Here is a 25,161-nt window from a genome sequence, read left to right on the forward strand (position 1 = left end):
AGATTTTACAATGGGCAAACACCAACTAAATCTATAAATGAATATTGTAAAAAATAAGCAATTTTATTAATTATGTTATTTTCACTACAGTTCCTCTAAGAACAAAAATATAGGCGCCACATCTGGTATAGTGCTTATAGGCCAACAAAGGGTAGAAAAAAAGAATATAGAGATGGGTACTAAAAGCCCCCCTCCACCTAATGCCTAAGCCTAAACCCTCCTACCTGTAAGTGTCTAAAGTGGACCTTCTAACCCTGACGCCCAAACTGCCGCTAGTTGTAGTTCTGCGATCAGCTACAGCCATTAATTCTTTATTATTTAATAGCTGATTGGCAACTAGCCACATTGGACGCCCAATAGGTGTGAGTAGACTAAACACAGCTCACCAGTGCCTTGGCTATAGAGGCACATTTTAATGCCCAGATTTAATTGTTTTCATCAGTTAATCATAGGTTTAGAAATCAAACTACAAAGGGAAAGATAAGTCCTTTGATATTCTGAATTACACAGATGCAGGATGCATTGAACAGAAGCGCTGCACAGATGGTGATCTCTCAGCTATCTAAAAATCCTAGTGCAGACCACTTCTGTGTGGTCTGGCAAAAGTAGGCACAGCCACAACAAGCAGTGACCGTAGCCAATGACAGTTTCCTAGTAAAAGTGCAGCCCAAAGTCATTGGTCCCGTGTTTCCTCCCCAAATATGAGTAAAGTGACACTCAAACAAGTAAGTAGGATGTGTTCTCACCATAAATCATATCTTCAGATATTTTGAAATACGTGCCCACCATCACCAAACAAGAGAATCAGGTCTTACCAGCCAGAAACAACCCATGTTATAAGGTTGTATACAGGGGTTGAGCAATCAAGAATGCCAGCCCCGGCACTCCTGCAGCCTGCCTAGAAGTGATGAGCGGTCTGTAGTTTGGGGACAGAGCTTTCACTCAGGAAACCAGCACCACCACTCCCCTGCCCGCTCACAGCCACCAGCTCCCCCATGTAAGGACACCACTTACAAACAACAAGAACAAAATGAATATACCGACAGCTAAGCTGTTGTCACCCCCTTGAAGGTGCCACTAGGGGCATGGACCCTCAAGTGCCTTGCTTGAGATATGGCCCTGGTAGGGTATTTCTGTGGTGCTATTCTATCGCCATTAAAGGAAACGTGGAAGGTGCCATTGCTGACTTTCACATAAAAGTGCTCCTGCAAGTGTATTGGACCATTTTGATTAGTTCTCAGTCACTAACCCAGAATATGCAGATCAAGTGTACTAACTTCTCTCTTACTCAGCTGTCTGCATTGTAGCTGAAGATGTATAAATTAGAATCTCACCTTTTTGTGTTTTGGATTTTGTTACTGATCTATTCATATTAATTCTGTCACTGTTATTACCGATCTTGTACTTTGTACTGATTCTGTATTCTTTCCCAACTCTGCATTATGTATATTGGTGTACAGTATATCACTGTCGGTATTATTTTGTACTCCATGGAATATGTCAGCACTTTATAAATTAATAATAAAAAATAATAATATGAAGCATTTTTAAATGGAGGTAGATATGGTAGCCCCACGTTGCTATTAGTGATGACCACACATTTTGCATAATAATCATTTTACATTGTAACAATAATCTCCAAATTTCGCATAATATTAATGTAATTTTGCGCCAACTTTGTCAGTTAATAGCAAAGTCCCCATACATGCTATTGTCACCAAAATTGCTTGCTAAATCAAGGGGAATAATGGGAACAAAAAACAATTATTCAAAAATACCTTGTATTTTTTGAGAAAATCGATATTAAAAATGAAAGAATGTTAAAAAAAACATTTATCCACTGGAAACTGTTGACTGCTTTTCAACCTACTCAAAGGGGGGAGTTTGGTTGGTAGGTCCACATTCTGATGAGCGAAGGGCTTGGCACAAACACCGTTACTTTTACTTTTTTAAATTCAAGTTCTTTTGCTTGGATTGAGTGCACAGGTCAGTTTTTACAAGAGTTGACATCAAATGAAGCAAAGCCTTGCCACGACAAGGCCTACTTATTAAACAGAAAAAGTGATCCGCACTAGTTCAAGCTGATCCAGAACTTTATTAGAAACGTATCATAGGTCACATCTGACCTATGATACGTTTCTAATAAAGTTCTGGATCAGCTTGAACTAGTGCGGACCACTTTCTCTGTAGAATATATCTCTTGGATTTAGTCTCCAGGTACCAGCACTGTTCTTTACGGGGGGTGAGCGGTTCTTTTAACAATTACTACTTATTAAACTTAGTTTAAGTCATTGAAGTTAAAGAAAAGTGAAGTTTGGACTGGATTTTTTTTTAAAAGAAGCGCAACATGAATTTATTTTTGAAAAAGGTTCTTACTGCAGCTATATGTGCATGACTGAGTGTGTACAGCTTCTAGTTTACTAGCCTTTGAGCAAATCCCACTATGTTCTGATCTGTTTCAGGTGAGGATTGCAGTCTTTTGCCGCCTACTAGCAGTTTTTTTGATTAAAGAAAAAAAAAGATCTTTGGTGCACATTTTGCAATTTTTGTATGCGTTTGCACCTAAATTTTCATTTTGCAATTATTCTGTGCATACCAATAACTAATTTACATGAAAATGTGTCTAACTTCAATATTGCTCAAGACATTTTGTCACAAATACACAATTTTGATGCGATTTTTAGGCATTGCTGTTCGCTTGCATTGAAGCATGAATCACACATTGCACACAAAACAAAAGCAGGCAAACGTGATTTTGGCAAAGTGCACGTGAATTTAAATAACCCTGCTTTATGTTCTCCTGACTCTTCTCCCATTCTGATTCATTTTCATACAATATCCTCTTTTTTAGGAGACCCTTTAACCCACAGAAAGCAAAACAGTGCTCAAATGAAATTGTCCCAAATGAAATTAATTTTGTATTACATATACCATCTACTATGCAGTACTTTTTCACTTGTTTCTGAAAAGTTATTTTGTAGCTAAATTAGAAAATATCACCTGTGAAAAAACTCTTTTGAATCAGAACTATATAACCCATGTAGCATTTTTTTAGGCATCCAGCCTAGTCTGGGTACATAATAATAAAAATGAAAAGGAAAAAATGCAGTTTATAATCCGTTGGTTGCCCCAGTGTAATTATATCTGTCTTTTGCTTGTTATTGGGGGACTGACGGGCTTCAGACGTCTCACTACTGAGCCACACGAAAACTGTAAAAAATATATATTTTTGATATATCCAGCTTACTTGATTTTTTGTTTTCCTCCAGCCAAAAATAATTGATTTCCCAACATTATTTGTTTATTTTCTACTGGAGAAGTGAATAAAGAGAACCTCGAGTTATAGTTCCAGTTACTCTCTGAGCCATGTCAACCTGAACATTACTGGGATCTGAATACCATACTAAAACAATATAACAATAATGAAGAACAGAGGCACCAACAAGGTAAAAACAATTCTTAAAACTTTTAAAATTGCTTAGGTGGACTCACCCCCCGCAAGCAGACACAAAAACTGTGCAATCCAATTTATTGGTACACTCCAGGGTTTTTTTGCAACGCGTTTCGCAGGTTTATTCCCGCTTCCTCAGGCAATAAAAAATAGGAGTACACACAGTACAGTCTCATGGTCACGATAAGCGCCTCTGCCCAGAGGCGCTTATCGTGACCTTGAGACTGTACTGTGTGTACTCCTATTTTTTATTGCCTAAGGAAGCGGGAATATACCTGCAAAACGCGTTGCAAAAAACCCCTGGAGTGTTCCAATAAATTTGATTGTTTTGAATACACAGTTTTTGTGTCTGCTTGAGGGGGGTAAGTCCACCACTGCCTCCTAAGCAATTTTAAAAGTTTTAAGAATTAATTTTATCCTGTTGGCACCTCTGTTCTTCATTACGTTATAATTGATATCCACCCCTGGTGGAGGGGGATACCCCTTTCTTTCTCCTGTCTACAGAGAGCGACTTCTTAATCCTGAGTGAGGACAGGCTAATCTCCTCACCTGCCTGTACAGTGGTTTTTTGGAGGTAACCCTGGTTTGTGAGTATATATTATACTCGTTTCATTTACCCAATTGTCAATACTTACTACCCTATATTGGGCTCTCGGTTCTCTTTTTACATATACTAAAAAAATACATCTTTTAGAAGCACCTACAGTATACATTTCTTTACATTACCAGTCACTAGAGGAATCTCTATAAGTACACCCTGTATGGGAAAGTAACCTGAGAAGCAAGGAAAGTCTTGGCCTTGAACTTTGTGCTTGGCATAGTTTGGAATGTCAACACAGTCAAATCAGAAAGAGCCAGAAAAAAAATGTTCTCAAGGTCATTTTAGTTGTGGTTAGATTGTTAAATCTGACACCGCTGTTGATAAGTTTTCTCTGGTCTGTTCCTTATGTTTTCAATTTTTAATCCAATAGATGTAATGGGATGCGGTTTCTGTCATTTGGTAATTCTGGGTTGAGAAATTGTTTATTTCAGTAAGAAGCAGACTCCACAATTCTTAGCATTTTTCTGTGCTGTTTACAGACTGTTGTTGCTTGAGTCAAATAACACTTATATTTTTTAGCACAACATGAAGTTTATTGTTTTTCAGCATGGGTAATACGTGGTCATTTTAATCCCAAGGACATTCAAAGGGACAAAGCACAATGTGGAGGGCTTCTGCTCAATAGAATCGTGGCATATGCTTTACTACTTGGACTTTTAGGATTCTTTATGAGACTCCCAGGGGCCCTTATTCAATTCACATTTTCTCCTAAGTTTTCTTCTAGGAAATCATTTTCTGTTAAAATAACTTTTTTGCACTCTACAACCGAAAAGGTACTATGCGGAAAAGTATTGTCAAAAGCATCCTGGGTATTTTCTTGGTTGCTGTTGTCTTAAATCGGAATATAACCCTGCATTTCAACTTTGCTTTATTACATTATTTACAGTATATTATATGCAACCAGCATTTTTTTTTTTACTAGACCAGCATTGGAAGGGTTACACAGGGCTTTAAAGTTCCTGGAGATTTCTGCAGACGTATCCGAAGCTGACATAGATACATTTTGTTTACATAAATGTATCTAAGTGTTGAATGTGACTCATCTCTCTGACTGAGGAGTTGGAGGACAGCCAAAGAGTGTGTAACATTTCTCAATAGATACATATAACTAAATAGAATGTAACAATCTGAACTTCTGCATATCTCTCCACGGAACTTTAAACCTCTGTGTTTAACCCTTCCAATGCTGGTCTAGTAAAAAAAAATGCTTTTTGCATATAATATGCTGTAAATAATGTTTTAGAGCAAAGTTGAAATGCAGGGTTATATTCCGCTTTAAAGTGGACCCGAACTTTTGCACAGGACAGAAGGAAAACATAGAGAAATGCACCCTGTGTGTATTCAGAGAGATAAGGCTGTCTAATTCCCCCACATTTGTGCCTAATCACAAGTTGTAATTTGATCCTTCCCGTGTCACATAACTGCCTATGGCAGATAAGCAGATAAGCCCATTTCAAAGCACAGGCTGTAAACAATATGTCTGCTTCCATGAATCAGGAAGTAGTAACTTTGATTTTAGGATTTGTATCAGCGGTAACAAATAAACGTTTTTTGTTTAAAGGGTATTATGCTGTTGTGTATCTTTTAGAGCAGAGAAGAGGTCTGAGTTCAGGTCCACTTTACCAGGTATTTTATTGAAATCTGTGAAAATATCATGTAAGTAGGAGAAAAATTGTAAATGATTGTATAACTGTAATGCTGGGGGGTCATACTTTCTGACCACCCAGTGCAACAAGGCTAAGAGCTGGATAATGGAAGAGGTTACACAGGCTGCCCAGAGCAACTGCAGCTCTGGGCTTCCGATATCGCTACAAATAAAACACAATGGCAGCGCAGTGTGATGTTGCGCTGCCTTAGTTCGCACTGTGCTGCCTTAGCAATAGCAAGTATTCAGACAGGTACAAGACAGGACTATAGATTGGAGCGTAACTAGTAGCAACCGCAGCTCACAGTCACGTCCACAGAAGTAGAGCAAGCTGGCTAACAACAGTCACCAGCAAGCATCCACCCAGGCAAGACTACAGGATAGAACGTAACTAATTGCAACTGTAGCCTATAGTTATGTTACCAGAAATTAGAGCAGCAGGAATACTACAGCTACAGTCACCAACGTGGTGATGGCAGAATTCAAGCTATCTGGATAATGGACTTCAGTGATCCACCGCGGATGCAGAGAACGTCCATCAAGCATGGAACTAGGCAATACACAATGATAAGAAAAACAACAAACGGCTCAACTAACGGAGAAATATATATTAGCAAGTCTGCATATATATTTATCAAGAACTAGCTAAAGCACAAGTAAAAAGGTCGCAGAGAACTACAATAACAGAAGTGAATGGATGCAGGTATGCAAATCTCCACACAGCTGAATGGTAATCACTCAATCCTGAGCTCGCTTGATTACCATTTGCTAGCTGGCTGTGAATGCAAAGGACCCCCATAAGAAATACATGCAGAATTATGTAACAACATGCATGCAGGAAATCCAGGGCTATCTGGCTGCAGCTCAGCTGCAACAAGCAATTGGTGGAATGATGACAGCATCCTGAGCTGCCCAGAACTGCAGAGCGATTGCAAATGACAATGTGACCCATTGCAAATGCACAACCGAATGCAAGCAGATAAGGCAGAACTGTCCGTTTGCAGCTCCACTGCAATGAACAGAACACGCTACAGGAGGGATACTTACAATAACATGTATAAATCCTCACCATATTTTAACTTTTGGCCTCAATGGCTGGTTTCACAGTGGGACATTAAAGTCCCACGTTACAGCAGCCAGTAACGCAGCCTAACTCACACCACTGTAAAATCAATGTGCTGTTCACAGTGCACATGTTGTGTTACATAGTAACGCAGCACGTTAAAGCAAAGTGCTGCGTGCTGTACGGTATACTGGGCTAAGCCACGTTAGACTGTTTGCACATGCTCAGTAATGTTGGAGGAGGAGGTCTCCCCTCCTCCTCCGCGGCCAGCCACATGGCTAACTAATATTTCACTGCACTGTGGTGGCTCGTGGTGGGACTGTAGTGTTGTCCGGATCATGAACGAATCATCCGGATCATCATAATGAAAGATTCGGTTCACAGTGGATGTCTGTCTGGAAGAAACAGGAACATACAGAATGTACAGTGCAGGGAAAGTCCTGTCCTGCTAGTCATTTCACCCAGTCTGCTTCCCTAGTAAAATGATTCAAATGATTCGGTTCAAAGATCCAGATCTTTTCAATGATCCGATTCAAATGATCCGAATCCTTAAAAAGATCCGGACTTCCTATCACTAACCTGGAGCGGCTGCTTTGAGATCTGCATAACGCAGCTCAATCTGACGTCCAACTTCAACACCACCATGCGTTGCGTTAGGGGCACGTTATGCGACCATAACGTCCCCTAAAACGCAACGTCTTGGTGGGAAAGTAGCCTAAAACACACCCTTTTTATATAACTTTATAGTACTACCATTATAAAGCCCTCATTTCATGTAACGTTTTCTAAATGCCTAACCTCCTCACCCTAATTCTTACCTCTATCTTTGCACTATCCTTCCACTATCCTATCGCCAACACTTACCATCCTAAAACTACTCCTAACCTTAACCTATATCCTGTTAATCCAATATCCGGTGCTTAAGTATATAATAGACCATTAAACCTGAAATACCAATATCTAGGCGTGTGTACAGCAGCACCCGACCAGCAACCATTGCCTGGCCAGGTATCCGACAGGTGCATCAACTCAGTCAAGAGATGGCCGACTATTTTTAACTTACTGCTGCCCCGCCCGCTGCATGAGATCACGTCTTCGCCGTTTCCCCAGCCATCCGCCTTCCCACATTGAAATAGCACATAGTCAGCCTGCATATTAATATGTCAGTCTCCATATGTCTCTCACATCCTGGTGAAGACCAAAGACGTCATGCTTAGAGCGACCGTTCTATAACATACTTAACAGTGTTTCTAAGGTGTTCTTAATGTTGTTTGTTGGCATCCATCCATATCTAGGCATTCATCAGCTTCATTCAGTATATAAGATTTATTGGCCTTGCCAGAAGCGACCCTGAGCTGTGAAACATGCCTCAGGCTATCCATAATGAAATAATGTTGTTACAGCAGTGGCGGGATGCAAATGCTCTATTACTTGATCCTTTTTTTATGGATATAGATTGAATAAGGTCATTGGATAAATGTTTTTTTCTGGTGAATGTACATTGTGTGTGTGGCTTTTTAAATGGTTATTCATAATGGATTATGTATATGTTACGGCCAGAACCCGTAGTGTGGCCACTTCGGGTTCTGGCCGGCCACTTCGGGTTCTGGCCGGCCAATGTGCGAAGTGGCCGCAGCGCAGTGGCCAATGTTAGAAATGTTATGTTTACTCCGTCTCTCTGCGGCCAAATTTATTACAACTTGCTTAATTTAATTAAATATAGCCGGCGGCAATGTAATAGATGAAGCCGCCGGCTTTCGCACTGCCTCTCTCCTCCCCCCCCCCTCTCTCCTCTCCCCGCCTCCCATACAATAAGTAGCAGCCGGGGACATGCAGCCGGAGAGTCGTTCGTCGCAGCAGGGCAGCAGAGCGGGGAGGCAGCAGACATTGCTTCTGCCAGCACCCACTCTGCAGGAACGGCAGGATTACCCTGCCGCGACGAACGACTCGGCTGCTACTTATTGTATGGGAGGCGGGGAGAGGAGAGTAGGGGGGGGGGGGGGGAGAGGAGAGAGGCAGTGCAAAAGCCGGCGGCTTCATCTATTACATTGCCGCCGGCTATATTTAATTAAATTAAGCAAGTTGTAATAAATTTGGCCGCAGCGAGACGGCGTAAACATAACATTTCTAACATTGGCCGCTGCGCTGCGGCCACTTCACACATCGGCTGGCCAGAACCCGAAGTGGCCACACTTCGGGTTCTGGCTGTAACATATACACTATTTTACTACTAACAATTCCAATTTGGATATTAGGTTTTGGACTTTATTTATGCAAATTATGTATGCAAAACTATGCATCATGAAAACAAGCCAATCAAATCCTGTTATGGTGGAATGCTATTGGTCCATTTTCAAGCTGAATACATTTGCGTACTCATGCATTTCATTACATAGTTACATAGTTAGTTTAGTTGAAAAACGACATTCGTCCATCAAGTCCAACCAGAAAAATTAAATATCCCAAAACTTTGGTTTGGCGTGCTGGTGAGCAATTTAAACTTTATCCACCAAAAACACATTCTAAACAGGCCTGAAAAAAAACTGATGAGATCTGTATCCTAAAGAGGATTTTCCTATGTGTGGCTGTTTGTTTATCAATGTGATTCTGTGAACATATCGTTACATGTTTCTTGTGTATAGCCAGTTGACGCTCGGATGCAGTTTGGCACAAAGTTGCCTTATCTCAAGAATGACACATTGAATTATTCAAAAGAGGAGTGCAGCCTTGCTTATCTAAATTCTACTGGATAACAAATTGGCTTTAGCTCACAATGGAGTATATACACTATATAGTGGTGACACGGCCATGTGCATACAGTGCACTGTAGTTTTACAGGTATTTAAAGCTTGCCTGACCTTAACTACATTACCTAAGATAAGAACAGAGGTATGTTCATGCTAGATCCATGTACCTCCTGCATTGTCTGTTCCTCACCTCTTTCCTCCTAGTCCCCATAATCACTCACTAATAATCACTGAAAAACGATACTTTGGCCTACAGTTACATTTTCAGACATGAAGAGCCACAAAGGGCAGGCTTGCTGTGATGTTCCCTCCTCTCACCCTCCCATCTATTCCTCTTAAAGTGAACCTTAAGTGAAAAAAATGCCCATTTATGAACCTGGGGCTCCTTCCAACCGCAGAAGTCCTCCTGCTCCCTTACCGTAATTCTACACTCAGTTCTTCCTCTGCTGTCCCCTTCTGTAATCCGGCCAAATGACGAGTCGCCTGGCCACTGCACATGTGTGGTGATGGCCCAGCACATCCTATATCGTGCTCCTAGCATGCTCACTAGCTGCTTACTGCGCATGCACAGAGCACTCCCAGGTACGAAAGCACATTGCAGGAGGTGTGCGGTACAAGGCTGTGCTTTCAGAGTTGGAGGGGGGACACTGCAGGGAACAGCGGAATGTGGTATGACGTTAAGGGACCAGATAGACTTCAGGGACTGGAAGAAGGCCCAGGTAAGTAAATGGGCAATTTTTTTTTTCACTTCAGATTCACTTTAAGCAGACGGGGTGATAGGAGGAAACAACACAGCAAGCCTGCCTCTCTCTGTCTGAAAATGTAACATTAGCCAAAAGTTTTGTGTAGAGTGCTTGGGGGAGCCCAATGTAAAACTTGCACTGGGGCCCATAGCTCCTTACCTATGCCACTGGTTGCCCCCCCCCTCCCCTCCACCAAGCTCCCTGAACATAACAATTGATATGGAGCACCAAGACCTGCCAAGGACAGCTGCAGTGTCAGAGAGGTGTAGACTGGGGAGGAGAACAGTCTATTAATGGTTACAACTAATCAGAGCACATATAGAGGTGATGATTACCAGCTTAACACCAATAATTAGCAAATAAAGTGGTTGAAGGAGGGCCCCTACTGGGCCCATCTGGTCCAGGGGCCCTGGTGCCGACGCTACTGCTGCATCCCCTATTGCTACGCCACTGATTATAAACTTAACATAATCAAAACTATCTAAAATAACCAAAGCAGTAATATTGTCAGTTACAGGCACTTTTGTTGAGGTTTACTGGACTTTAAAACTTCATAAAAATTGCTCAATTAACTGAACCAATAAATATAAATAAACAGTATAAAATACCTAGCTCAGTCACTGGACTCAAACTATAAATCAAAATCAGTAATTAGCCCATCCACTATGATGAGTGACTTTAACCCTCTAGTACTCTTGTCTATTGCTGAATACACACCATGCGTTTCCGCGTTCGATGCGTCCGTCGATACGCGTCGATTCGATTATTTCTGACATGTCCGATTCAAGCTTCGATGGATCGTTAGGTCGATTTGCCATACTTTACATGGCAATCGACCTAAAAATCATCGAAATTCGTTCGGCAATGCTCGGAAATAATCGAATCGACGCGTATCGACGGACGCATTCGACGCGGAAACTCATGGTGTGTATCCAGCATTAGACAGATAAAAGGGCGGGGGGCCAGGTGAAAACTGCTCACTGCACAGCTTGAAGAAAATATCACCATGAAAACTGCACACCCGGTATATAAATAAAGCAATAGTCCAACCTGATTGGGTCAAAGGGGGGACCACCCTCCGCAAAGAGTATCAATCTTCACACTGCCTGCTCACAACCAGGTAGCAACAGCCTTCCTGAGGTAAATTCTCCACAGCAACATCTTAAGAAGCCTGAAAGGAGAAAAAATAACAGCACAGCAAAACTAATAGCCCAAACTGGATTTGGTTTACCCGCAATACAATCTCAGTAATCCCATGAGTCCCTCACTCCATACTGTCGCTCACCCTCCTAGGTGCAAACCTAAATTTTCTTTTCAGTTATATAACTTTTTTTTTTTTTAGAACATTGCATTAATCTTTAATATTTGCAGTTTACAAACCGCTCTCTGTATTTTAAACAGCAGTGCTAATGACTATTTGAACTTCCCTGCAGTAAAATCTTATCAAAACCTGTCTCTCACTGTTTCTTCAATGTATAAGTACTTCAGGAAACAGGACTTTCTTCAACCCAAGTTGACTCAAGTTAGGTTGAACTGTAGTTTCTTAACTCTTCCTGTACTGGAATACAATATGAGACTCCTTTCTTTGCTACTAATGTTCTATTTCTTAGCTGTACTACACATACAATTCATTACAGTGTATCTCATAAGTTTATTATCGCTTCAGGTTGGCTGTAAATCTTTTTTTGATATACCGGTAGCTTGGAACTGAATTGGCCATCTCTACACACCTGAGCAGTGAGCAACACTATCCAAAATAAGCAAATAGATTTAGACGAAACTGGACTTTAAAAGAGAGACGCCCATCAGGAAAGTGGAAGTTATTTCACTTAGCGTGCTTTAGTCGCCTTGACGTGTGTCATATTGATTCATGTGATGTGTGAATTTTAATGATAGGTCCACTTTGCAGCAATTTTTTCCAGTCTGGCCCCAGATATTAATAGGCATTTCCTCCGAGGTTTTGCACCCCGAAGCAGTAGACTTTTGCTAGTACACAGTCCAATTACTGGCGGAGCCGTTGTTGTATGAGGCACTCTGGGGGCACCTCAGGAAAGGTGTTAAAGCACAATATGAAACCGGCAAACTCTAAAAACCAGATTCCAGGCCTGTTATCCTGCTTCATGTCATATATTCTCTTTGTTTACCATTCTGAGAGTGTAATTATTTATCATGTTTTGTTTTCTACATGCCACACTGTCCTGCAGCATCAAATTAAATCAATATCATTAGATGTATGCAATAAATCATGCTGTATCAGCGCTCATTGTGCAACTGACAAAAATGTTTCAGAGGCTTGTTGAGGAGTTTTATCAAAATGAAGAATTATAAATAGAGGATTGTCAGTTGGGAAAAATCACAATTGTTCCGCAAAAGTACAGCATAGTAAAGATGAAACCGGAAAACTTCTAAAAGAATAAGCTGCAATGTACCAGAAGATGTAAATAATGGAGACAGCGCTTAAAGAGAAACCTTAACCAAGAATTGAACTTCATCAGTAGCTAATACCGCCTTTCCCATGAGAAATCTATTCCTTTTCTCAAACGGATCATCAGGGGTCTCTGTATGGCTCATTTTGTGGTGAAACCCCTCCCACAAATGATGTCAGCGCCTCACAGCACTAAGGTACTGACATCACACTGTGGGAGCCTTGTTTCATTGTGGGACATAACAGCTGTTTACAACTGCCAAAAAAGCAAACAGCATCTCTTTCCAGTGACATCACCTGCCAGCAGCAAAATGTCACCATGTGATAAATGTCAGAATGTAAACTAGGGAGAGGAAAGATTTTACAATGAGCAAACACTGACTAAATCATTTGATACATAATTATCGTAACAATTAAGCACTTTTTATTATAATATTTTCACTGGAGTTTCTCTTTAAAGGGAGCGTTAAAGAGAACCTGTACTGAGTAAAAATATTTAAAATAAGCACATGAGGTAACTTCAAATGAACATTACATAGTTACCTTGCCATCAGTTCCTCTCAGAAGCTCACCATTTTCTTCTGACAATGATACCTTCCAGTTCTGACAATATTTTGTCAGATCTGAAATATATCAGTTGATGTCAGTAAAATATCAGTTGCTGTCAGTTATAGCTGAGAGGAAAACTGATGTACCAGGTAATGTCCAGGTTTCCCTATGGCTCAAGTGGGCGATGTTACAGTTTAAGGCTCCCTGCACACTGCAAATCCGTTTTCCGATTCCGATTCCGTTTCCGATTCCGATTCCGTTTCCGATTTTCCTTGAATACATTCAACAGAAAAACGGATCAAAAAACGCAGCATGCAGTTAAGATTAAAAATCTGAATCGGAATCGGATGTAAAAACAGATTAAAAATCTGAATCTGAATCTGATTTGCTTGCAGTGTGCAAGAGGCCTAACTGTGTGCTGACCAGAAAGCTGTTATGGGTAATGGCCATTTTCAAAATGGAGGACGGAAAATTCCCTTGATCACAGTGAACAAACAGGACGCGGGACAGGAGAAAGACACTGAGGAGTAGACTACATGGAAGGGAAGTATGACTTGTGTATACTTATTTTGACTTTTAATTTTCAGTTCAGGTTTTCTTTAAAGCTGGCCATACACTAGGCTGATTACCCGCTGATCGACAGCAGATTCGATCACTGGGATCGAATCTGCTGTCAAATCGTTCACGCAACACGCTAACGATTTGACAGCAGATTCGGGATCGAATCTACTGTCAAATCGTTCACGCAACACGCTAATTTTCGATCTATTTCGGCCCGAAATAGATCGGTCCCGTCGATCGCGGCGTGCGGAAAATTACCGTCGATCGCCGCGGTTAAGAAGTGCATCGCTAGCGCCGTACGACCGACGCAGGTATACATTACCTGAAGCTGGCTTCCGGCATCTTCTCCGCATCACCTCCCGGGTCCTGGCTGGCATCTTCTCCGCATCAGCTTTCGCATCCCGGCATCTGGCATAACTTCCTGTGTCACTGCAGTGACAGCGGAAGTACAAATAGAGGGCGCTCTATTTGAACTTCCGCTGTCACTGGAGTGACAGAAAGTTATGCCGGATGCCGGGATGCGGAAGCTGATGCGGAGAAGATGCCCGGCGGGAGCCGATGTGGAGAAGATGCCCGGGACCAGGCTTCAGGTAATGTATGCGGGGGCCCGAGTGGCGACAGCTGCAGCACAGCAGATGATGAATCGGTTTCAGGCTGAAATCGATTCACAATCTGTTTGCAGTAAAGGCAGCCATACGATACCTCTCTGATCAGATTCGATCAGAGAGGGATCTATCTGTTGGTCGAATCTGATGGCAAATCGACCAGTGTATGGCCACCTTAACTCTTGCAGAGGACAGAAGGAAAACAGAGAGAAATGCACCCCGTATATATTTAGACAGTTTAGCCTGTTTAATTCTCTCTTATCTGTAACTAGTCACAAGTTGTAATTTGATCCCTCAGCTGTGTCGGCTGGTTGCCATGGCAGAGATCTCATTTGACGCAAAGTTTCCAAATGGGAGTCTGGATAACACCCTTTGAGGTGCGATCAGGCAGCCATGTTTTAGGCATCTCAAGAAATCCACTGTGTAGGAAAGAGAGAGAACGCTCTAAAAACACCTGGATTCAGATGGCTGTCGGTGAAATACAGCCTGTGTACGCTTGTGTCCCTGGCTTTTCAAAGGGACACAAGCGTACACAGGCTGTATCTCACTGACAGCCATCTGAATCCAGGGGAGACCTGTCTTGGACAGTGAAACGTGCTTTGTATTTACTGTTTTTAGAGCGCCCCCTCTCTTTTCTCTTTTCATTTGTAAACACATCCCATGTGTCTGCTTCCATGAAAGCAGGAAATAGACTTCCATGAAAGCATGGAAATAGACAAACTGCAGATGTATTGCAGGATTTCTATCACCTGTAACAAAGGAATGTTTTTCTTTAAAGGGATACTGTAGGGGGGTCGGGGGAAAATGAGCTGAACTTACCCGGGGCTTCTAATGGTCCCCCGCAGACATCCTGTGTTAGCGCAGCCACTCCCCAATGCTCCGGCCCCGCCTCCGGTTCGCTTCTGGAATTTCTGACTTTAAAGTCAGAAAACCACTGCGCCTGCGTTGCCGTGTCCTCGCTCCCGCTGATGTCACCAGGAGTGTACTGCGCAGACACAGGCCATACTGGGCCTGCGCTGTGCGCTCTTGATGACATCAGCGGGATCGAGGACACGGCAACGCAGGCGCAGTGGTTTTCTGACTTTAAAGTCAGAAATTCCAGAAGTGAACCGGAGGCGGGGCCGGAGCATCGGTGAGCGGCTGCGCCAACACAGGATGTCTGCGGGGGACCATTAGAAGCCCCGGGTAAGTTCAGCTCATTTTACCCCGACCCCCCTACAGTATCCCTTTAATGGTTATTATGCTGTGGCTTATCTTTTTGAGCAGAGAAGAAGTTCTGAGATCAGGTCCACTTTAAGACAAACATCTTTGCTTACTTTTCTTTCTGATTTGCTTTCATAAACGTTTCCAAGATAGAAATACAGAATCGGGAGTACACAATGAGCAGCCTCAACATTACACCTGCTGACTAGCACACCTGAACTCAGAACTTTCTCCCTGCTCTAAAAGATAAGCAATAGCATAATCACCTTCAAAGAAAAACCTTTCTTTCTTGCTGCTGATACAAATTCTGCAATAAATCTGTAGTATGTCTATGTCCTGCCTTCATGGAAGCAGACATAGGGTTAAACATCCGGTTTTCAAATTAGCTGCTCTGCCAAGGCAGCCAGCTGACACAGCTACGAGATAAAATTACAGTTGTGATTAACCATAGATATGAGGGTATTACATCAGACAGGTTAAACTCTCTAAATACATACAGGGTGCATTTCTCTGTTTTCCTTCTGTCCTGTGCAAGAGTCCAGGTCCATTTTAAACAGACTGAAGCGAGGGAAATATGGAGGCTGCCATATTTATTTCCTTTTAAGCAATACTAGTTGCCTGGCAGTCTAGAAGATCCTACTTCTATGAGAAATCGACCCAAAAAATGATTGGAAGGAATATCGGACATGTTGGAAATTATTTATAGAACCCATCTATCGAGCGGGTGTATTCCTAGCATAAGAGAGCCACAACGACACAAGATTAGCTGTAGATTTTTAACATAAACTTTAATGCCGGGAATACACCATACGTTTTTCCGCTCGATAGATCATTTCCGACATGACCGATATTCCTTCCGATCGTTTTTTGGGTTGATTTCTCATAGAAGTGAATGGAAAAAGATAAGAAAAACGAGCTTAAGGTTAGAGAATCAAGCGCAAAATCGAGCGGAGAATCGAGTGGAGATGAAAATTGAGCGGAAAAACGTATCGTGTGTACCCAGCATAGCAGTATTCTCATTCACAGGGGCGTTGCTAGTCCCAAAGATCAATGGCACGTGTCCCGGATTTATTCTGGGGGGCCCCGGGTGTCCCCCAGGCAGAGGATGGCAGTACATATTACCGGCCGCTTGATCTCCAGATTCTGCAGTCATCTTCTCTTCTGGGCTTCTCCCCCTAGTGTCTGAGAATGAATCATAAGCTATAACTCCTAGTGTCTTATTCTCAGATACTAGGGGGAGAATCGCCAGCTACAGAGGATATCTCCAGACTTGGAGAGCAGATGGTGGAGATGAGTAGTTCCTCCTGCTGTGCTACTCTGCTGGAGGGGGGAGGAACAGTGAGGACACACACATAAAGATACATGCTCCCTTCAGGCACCACAGTGCCCCGCATGGCACCACACAGCACCCAGAATGCCCCATATTTTTAAGTGACACTGCCTATTTATGTGATATGCTGCATTTTTTTCTGTATTAATAACCCCGTGTGTGACACGGGGTAAGCCGCCGGAGGGTGCCGCTCAGGCCCTGCTGGGCCGATTTAAATAATTTTTTTTTTGCTGGACGCAGCTAGCACTTTGCTAGCTGCGCCAGCACCCCGATCGCCGCCGCCGCGCGCCCGATCGCTGGTATCCGGTGCGGCGCGCGCCCTCCCCCCCCCCAGACCCCTGCGCTGCCTGGCCAATCAGTGCCAGGCAGCGCTGAGGGGTGGATCGGGTCTCCCAATGACGTCCCGACGTCGGTGACGTCATCCCGCCCCGTCGCCATGGCGACGGGGGAAGCCCTCCAGGAAATCCCGTTCTTTGAACGGGATTTCCTGATCGCCTATCGCCGTAGGCGATCGGCGGGGCTGGGGGAATGCCGCTGAGCAGCGGCTATCATGTAGCCAGCCCTGGGCTCGCTACATGATTTAAAAAAATAAATAAAAAAAAAACTGCTGCGCTGCCCCCTGGCGGTATTTTTCATACCGCCAAGGGGGTTAATGGGGGGGGGGGGGCTCATTTAACATTCTGCTCGACAGGCCTACATAGATCGCTGTTAAGTTCATGTAAATTTGGTCCCACCCACGACCACACCCACATTCAGGTGCATGGCCACACCCATTTTTTGGCTAAAGTGCCCAAAGTGCCCCAGATCGCTTAGGATCCTAGCAACTCCCGTACTCCTTCATGAAGGCAGTAGTGATGGCAGAACAGACCATCGGGAGAACACTTCCCTAGGAACTTCCGCCGTTCGCCACAGATGTGAACAGTACGGGCCATACCCGCCCACCCTACACTTTCCCATAGGACCATTTTTGACAGTACTCCCCCCCCCCCCCCCAATAAAAGGCGCAATCCTGGTGGCCATTTAGTCAGTGTAGGGAGAGGAGCTGCTGCTGATACAGGGACAATGTTAGATAGGCTGTATTGTGATATTGAGCTATGTAGCTGCTTGTTAGGTGCTCTGCTTTATGTAGTCCAGTGGCTAGGGTCCCCCAATAGTCCATTTGAGGGCTCTTCCCGACCACACAGGCTGCATTTGTGATATTGTGCTGTGAAGCTGCTTTCTAGGTCCTCTGTTTCTTGTTGTCCACCATCTAGGGGCCCCTCAGTAGTCCATTTGAGAACTCATCCTGACCACAAAATTATTTTTTTGTATTGACATTGACCCTGCTGTACTGATATTTTGTTGTTGCATTGTGGTGTGGTGTGTGTTGTAGCATCACAACACTCGTATACAGTGTAGTGTGTGGCTGTCCGCCTTACCGTTATATCCTGCTGTCACTGGGCATAAGTGATTGATACTTCTCATTCAGCTACACCAGTTTGCGCCAGTTCAACGACACCACGTGACATTAAAGCGTAACCAAGAGCCCCTGTCACTGTTTTCCTGTTGTGTGCTGCAGACCCTCTGTATTTATATATTTCTTATGGAGTCTGAGGACCTCCAGTGCTGCGTGCATGCTTTGCATAGAATTGCATAAAATTTGGTTTGTGCTGCTCACCCCTTGGTATTTATTTACTGCGTGACATTAAGTGATGTTACACGACAGGCGCGATCACGGTACTTTGCGCAGAGTTATTGGCGATCTTAAAGATCCATTGTGACAGTCGTTAGCATGCATCACTAAACATCATTCGCGCAATCGCATGCCTGTACCCACTTCTCTGCTCACTGCTCAAAAATCCACTGGTCAGAAAAATCATCAGGAAAATCTTGTTGTGGGTACGGGCCTTTAGGTTGCAATGCAGATCCTCATACTAACCTAGCAGACAGCTTCCATCTTGTTTGGTATGGAAGTGTAACGCTGGCCATATAATGTAAAAAAAAATCACCAATTTGACGTAATATTAATCAAAAGCAAAATTGAATAGTGTGTAGCCAGCTTAACTCTGTCAGGGGGTGCACAGAGGAGATCACAGTTGTGACAGGAAATGTGGACACCAGAGGCTCCATAGACGTTTGGGTGCTCCATAGGCACCATGTTAATACTGGCTTGTAACAGAAATTTGGTCACCAGGGGAGGTACCCAAAATGCAAACTGCAGCTACAAATAGAGGGTGCCTTGCAGAAATTTATCAGGTGGCGGATATTAACTTAGGCACCTGTAAGTAAATTTCAGTGGTGCCCGATATTTATTGTTTATAGCAGTGAAGGCAACTCGGTTATCAGCAGGTTTGCAGCAGGGGAGGGCAGTTAGGGCTCTTTCACACAAGCTATCGCGTGCACAAAACCAATTTCGTGTATGGGTTATAAATCACAGCATGGCATCAGGAAGTTGCAGTTTGACGTGTATCAGCGGCACTAGTTGTAATTCACCCGATGGGAAAACGCTGCGGTTGGACGATTAAAATCTCCCAGCAGCGTTACAACATAACGCTCCGGAACACTTTGTCAAATGTGAACAGTAACATGAAAGTAAATAGACTTTCATATTACCTTTCTTACAGCATTCTAGGTGTGTTCCATCAAAACGGATGGAACAGCTCCTAGTGTGGAAGAACCCTTAGGGTTAGGCATGGGTGGGTTTGTCAGTTAAAGAGAACCTGAACTGAAAATTAAAATTTAAAATAAACATAAACATGTCATACTTACCTCCAATGTAGTCTACTCATCAATCTCTTTCTCCTCTCCTCCGTCCCATTTGTCCACTGTGATCTATATAATTCTCTGTTCTCCATTTTGAAAATGGTCATTACCCCTAACAGCTTCCTGGTCAGCACACTGTTAAACTGTAATATCACACCACTTGAGCCATAGGGAAACATGAACATTACCTTGCACATTCAGATGTAACTGACAACTGCTGATATATAACTGACAGCAACTGGTATATTTCAGTTCTGACAAAATATTGTCAGAACTGGAAGGGATCACTGTAAGAAGAAAATGGTGAGCTTCTGAGAAGAATTGAAGGTGAGGTAAGTATGTAATATTCATTTGCAGCTACGTCATGTGTTTATTTTAAATAATTTTACTCAGTTCAGGTTCCCTTTGAGGTTAGGCATCATTGGAGAGGTAGGTTAGGGTTAGGCATCTATGGTGGTTGGTTAGGGTTAGGCATCAGAGGGGACGTAGGTTAGGGTTAGGCAAAAGAGGGGACATAGGTTAAGCATCTATGGGGGTTGGTGAAAGGGCCCTTAGGCATGGGTAGGGGTGTCAGTTAAGGTTATGCATCATTGGAGAGGTAGGTTAGGGTTAGGCATCTATGGTGGTTCGTTAGGGTTAGGCATCAGAGGGGACGTAGGTTAGGGTTAGGCATCAGTTAGCATCAGTTAGGCACGTCCCGTAGGTTAAGCATCTGTGGGGGTTGGTGAAAGGGCCCTTAGGCATGGGTAGGGTGGCGGATAGGCTTAGGCTTCGCTAGAGGGAAGGCTCGTGTGAGAATAGTGTTAGGTTTAGCGATAGGAAAATATCGGTAAAATTTACCACTGCCTAGTAGTAAAACGTCAGTAATTACCAATATTCTTCCAGCAGCTATTTCTGGCTCCCAGATTTCCCTCATGCCCATTTTGCATGTACACAACAGTGGGTACGATGAGAAATTCATATCATCCCAGGGACTAAACCATCTTGTAGGTCAGCTCTGCTTAGCTTTAGTTCATGTATTCCAACACTAGAAGGACTTGAATCTAATGCCGATTGCAGAGAAGCTACATATGGAGCTAAAGCTGTTCTGTTTTTCTAGGAACGCACGAGCTGTCATGTCAGAAGAATCCTCTGGTTTTGAATGCGTTGCATAGCCCTAGGAGCCCGATGTATGAAACAGACTCAGTCATACTGTACTTCTCTTCCTCCAATGTTGGAGTGCTTGGAGTAGCCTTGAGGTCCCCAGCTGGTGCCAGCCGTTCAGGCATTGACAGCGATCAGACAACATTTGGACAAGGCTGCAGGTACTGAATATGACATTTTTTATAACAGATTTTTCACTGAATAATTCTCAGCTCCAGGGTTTGTTATATCGTTAAATAAGTATATTTAGATGCTGATGTAAAAAATGAGAAAAAGACCCTCACCAGTTACTCACTGTAGCAAACTTCCATAGCTGCAGGCTATGTTTTTCTCACACCACACTGTCTGTGCCTATTTCATGCAGGGCAATGATGCTGAGCCAAGCAGAAGCGGAAACCACAGAGCCTGTTTTTAGTTTCAAATGTTTTTTATTTGTCAGAAGACAAAAAGATAAGCATAGTAAAGACATTTACATTCCCATGTGGGGAGACTTACATAATATAGCTTACATAGTAAAAATTACAAGACAAACAGTAACATTAAAGGTGGTAAACATATCAGGCAGTCACAGATATCAATCATATCAAAAATTCACAGGAGGATACAGCAGGTAGGATATACATGTTGTAGTTCATATGTCCATGTAAAGGGGGGAAAAGGGTATCAAATAGAAAGAATGCAAGGCCTGAGGCCTGTGTTATCAGAGAATGAAAGCCAAGTCTGACAGCTTTTTGTAAATGTAAATGCCACAAACTTCCCACCCAAAAATGTCCATGAACTGCTAACTCGCTGCACCCCATCCTGTGTCCCCCATTCCCCCTGCTTTGGGAATGCCTGTATTGAAGCTTGGTCATGCCAATAAAGCTATCCCTGATTTGATTTGTGTACATTGTATCATTACCTATGGTCAGTAGTCTCTCAGCGATCATAATATCTATAATAATGGATTTTGTCAATTCTAAAGAGAGGGTGGGTTGCTCCCACTGCCTTGCTATATGCAGCCTGGCAGCCTTGGCGATGTGTTGAGCCAATATATGTGGCGGGAATTTTCATTCCCATGGTTTATCGGCAAAAAGGAGTATCATGGGGTCAGGAGGAAGAGATAGGTCCAACACTGTACTAATAAGGACAGCCACCTCAGACCAAGCCTGTTTTTAAGGTCTTCAACTGAGTATATATTATTCTGGCGCCGTTCAGTTCGGCCCAGAGAGAGGCGAATGACGGCTGCCGCTAAACTCCCGGCGGTGTTAAATACCATTCCCCCTCCTAGTTGGCGCAACTCGGAGGCGGATGTAATTCGGGATCTAGCAGCACTTACGAGAGGAATCGCTGCCGGGAGACTTGGGCGCAGGATACAGCCGGTATGGCTTATCCTGCTCCTGCACAAGTTCCCGATGAAGTTAAATACTATTCCCCCTCTAGGTCGACGTGGATAGTGGGGAATGAAATAATTATAGTGTTTTATAAGTAACTTCAGCTCCGTCTTCTGATGACGCTGAAGTTACTCACTGTGCTCTGCTATAGCCGTAATTCCTATTACGGTCTATGGTGGCGCCGGCTGCGCCCAAATCTTCCTGCGCTGGATTGGAAGTGTTTGCTGGTATCTGCCACAGCTGTTACCGGAAAAATTGCAGCCTCCCCAAACTTGTGCTCCATTTGGCAGAATGGACCAAACTGATCCGTTTGAACAGAGAAATTAGCCTGCATTGGTTTGGAACCGTTCTGTTTGTTATACTTAACAGACCGTTTTTAATTCCAGTGTGAACCAACCCTAAATAATTTAGAAATGAATGTAGTAATATATAAGCAATTTTAATCATTAAGTTACATTCAGTAAGGTTCCCCTTTAGCCACCAATTTATTTAAAGGCTAGCAAGTGCTCCAAGCCAATTTATTTTAGCACATTTCTCTGCTTCTAATTAGTACTGCTGTAGTGTGTATTTATGGCCACTTGTCACTAGGGGGCAGTGTGAGACAATAACAGAGAACTTCTGCTTCCAGTTTCTATATTTTCTGCTAGTAGAGAGATATCAAAGCATTCTAAGAATTTACAGCACAACGAGTTCTGCCGACTAAGATCAAAAGCAGTGCACCTATCTCAAACAAGATAACTCTATTGAAGCTGCTTATGGGTTAAGCCTCAATGGATATGTGGGTAGGTTTAGTTAGAAATTTAGGCTGAATAGCATGATTGCTTTCAGGATTTGTCTTGTTCAGTTTTGGATCCATTTGCCCTTTAAATTTTATAAGAAGTACAGGTCAATCTATAATTGATTCTTTAGTAAGGAACACTGCATCAGATACTATATACTAACAATTTAATGATGGAAAACAGCATTGGCTGTGTGCAGAGGAGTCAGTATAACCTTACTTTTACTGTAGTCAAATCAATAAAAAAAAAAATTAAACCTAATTGGTTGTTTTGGGTTAACGCTCTTTGCACAGCTTTAATAAAAATTTATAGGATGTCTTAAAAATCTGTTATGAGCTTACATGTTTTTTCAAATCCATCATCCAGTTCATGCTCCCCTCTGCATGTGACACACGGCTCAACTCACTGCTCTGTAGATGCGGATGGCGTAACTCAGTGCTCAGTGACATGCGATGAAGGTCGCGTTCTTCACGCTATCAGTAAGACAGGACGTAAACTCTTACAGGTAAGATAATCAGAGTCTTGGATGCTGAAAACGTAACGCTTGCTTGCTATTCTTCTTATTAATAAATGCAGTATGTGCTTTCCTAATAAAATGTTCTTTACTTTATTCCCTCCATATTGTGTTGTCTATTTTCAGGAGTGCACTAGGCATTTATATATTCAAAAGAGTCTACAAAAATGTAACGTCTCCAGCTAGCCAATAAAGACAAAAGCAATTACAATACCTTGAGTATAATAAATATGCTAAATATGTGTTTTAACACCATAAAAACACAACTACACTCCTCTGCCTCTGCTTTCCCTTGCTGTAATGTGTGAGGAGAACCTGTCTCCTCTCTATGACTCCTTCACGACAAGTAATTAGAGATGCCACTGGTCATAGAGTCATAGAGAGTAGATGCTGTGTGAGAGAGGCTGAAGAGCAGTAATGCTTGCAAATTTTCCCCAATTGTCTTTATTCTCACACATATTAATCAGAAAGATTCACGAATCACTCCGAGGAGGTTGATTCACAAAATCTCGGTAATGATGCTGTGCACAGACAGAGCATGGGAGTATTAACCTTTTTTCCAGCCCCAAGTATCAGAAGTGCCACGAGTTATGCTATAAGCGCGACCCGTGGTACTCGAGTAGCGTGACTGTTGCTATGATAACGCTTGTTACTAACAAGCATTATTGTAGCAACGGTCGCACTACTACAGTAGTCAGTAGTAGTCAGTCGTGCTCATAGCCTAACTCACGGTCAGGAAGAAGGGTAATGCTGCCGTGCCTTGTTTGTGTACAGCAGTATTCAGTGGTGTATCTAGAGGGGTGCAGGCATGGCTCCTGCCATGGGCACCACAGCACCAAGGGCGCCATGCCTGCCCCTGTGCTACACCGCTATGGCTGCCCCTGTGACTCAAGTGATTAATTCTGTTATCTGGGGAACATGGCTACTTAATTTATGTAGGTAGAGCTCACTTGACTAAGTGTTAAAAAAAGAGGACAGAGAGGGAATAAGAAGAGATATTTCCCAAAAAGTAACTTCAGCAATATCCCAAGCCAAAAATACAGACAACCATAACACATGCATGGAAGAAAGGATGCTGTTTCAGTGTTTGCCATAGGCTCTATATTATCCAGATACGCCTTTGGCAGTGTTACCACGATTTTGTGAATCAACTCCCTAAAGAGCAAGCAAGGCTATATTTTGTCCTTTGTCTAGCAACACTACACTACTACATACTCAGTATACCCAATCTGATTGACTGATATGGGTAAGTCAAAACTGGTGTTTGTTTCTTTAGGAGACTTGCTACCTCAATACATGTAGCCGATAGTGGCTGTGGCTTGATGTAACTGTGCTGTTGTAACAACTAACTGCTGCTAGGTGGCAGTCACGTCACTCGTAGAAATAAAGATTCCAAGTTATAGATTCTGGCAAAGCCTTTTGAGAAATTGTTATCAAAGGTGCCCACTGCCCACAGACATGGGTGACCAGAAGAGAAGGTCCAGCAATTAAATACATGTTCTTTAAAATGAATATTGTGGAAATATTCAGGAAGGAAGTGCACATTTATACTCTGAGCACATATTAATGGAGACAGTGTATTTTTAGGGTTCCTGTCAAGATCAGGCAGGAAAATCCCTCATTCTCACAAGATCAGTTAGTTCTTGGTGTCTCCTTACTTCATATAAAACCATATAGACGTGCAGCA

The 25,161-nt window shown here is 42.8% G+C and overlaps 1 protein-coding gene across 9 annotated transcripts in view; it reads left to right on the top strand.

Moving 5' to 3' along the window:
* PAPPA2 (pappalysin 2) overlaps positions 1–25,161 on the top strand; it is a 478,727-nt gene that overhangs the window by 331,605 nt on the left and 121,961 nt on the right. For all 9 annotated transcript variants that reach the window (XM_068239634.1, XM_068239635.1, XM_068239629.1 and 6 more), the window contains 2 exons: positions 20,765–20,969; positions 23,327–23,465. In XM_068239634.1, coding sequence (XP_068095735.1) covers positions 20,765–20,969; positions 23,327–23,465 — 344 coding nt within the window. The remainder of the gene's footprint in view (positions 1–20,764; positions 20,970–23,326; positions 23,466–25,161) is intronic.

The sequence above is a fragment of the Hyperolius riggenbachi genome, chromosome 6 (assembly GCF_040937935.1).
Source record: "Hyperolius riggenbachi isolate aHypRig1 chromosome 6, aHypRig1.pri, whole genome shotgun sequence".
Taxonomy (NCBI): Eukaryota; Metazoa; Chordata; class Amphibia; order Anura; family Hyperoliidae; genus Hyperolius; species Hyperolius riggenbachi.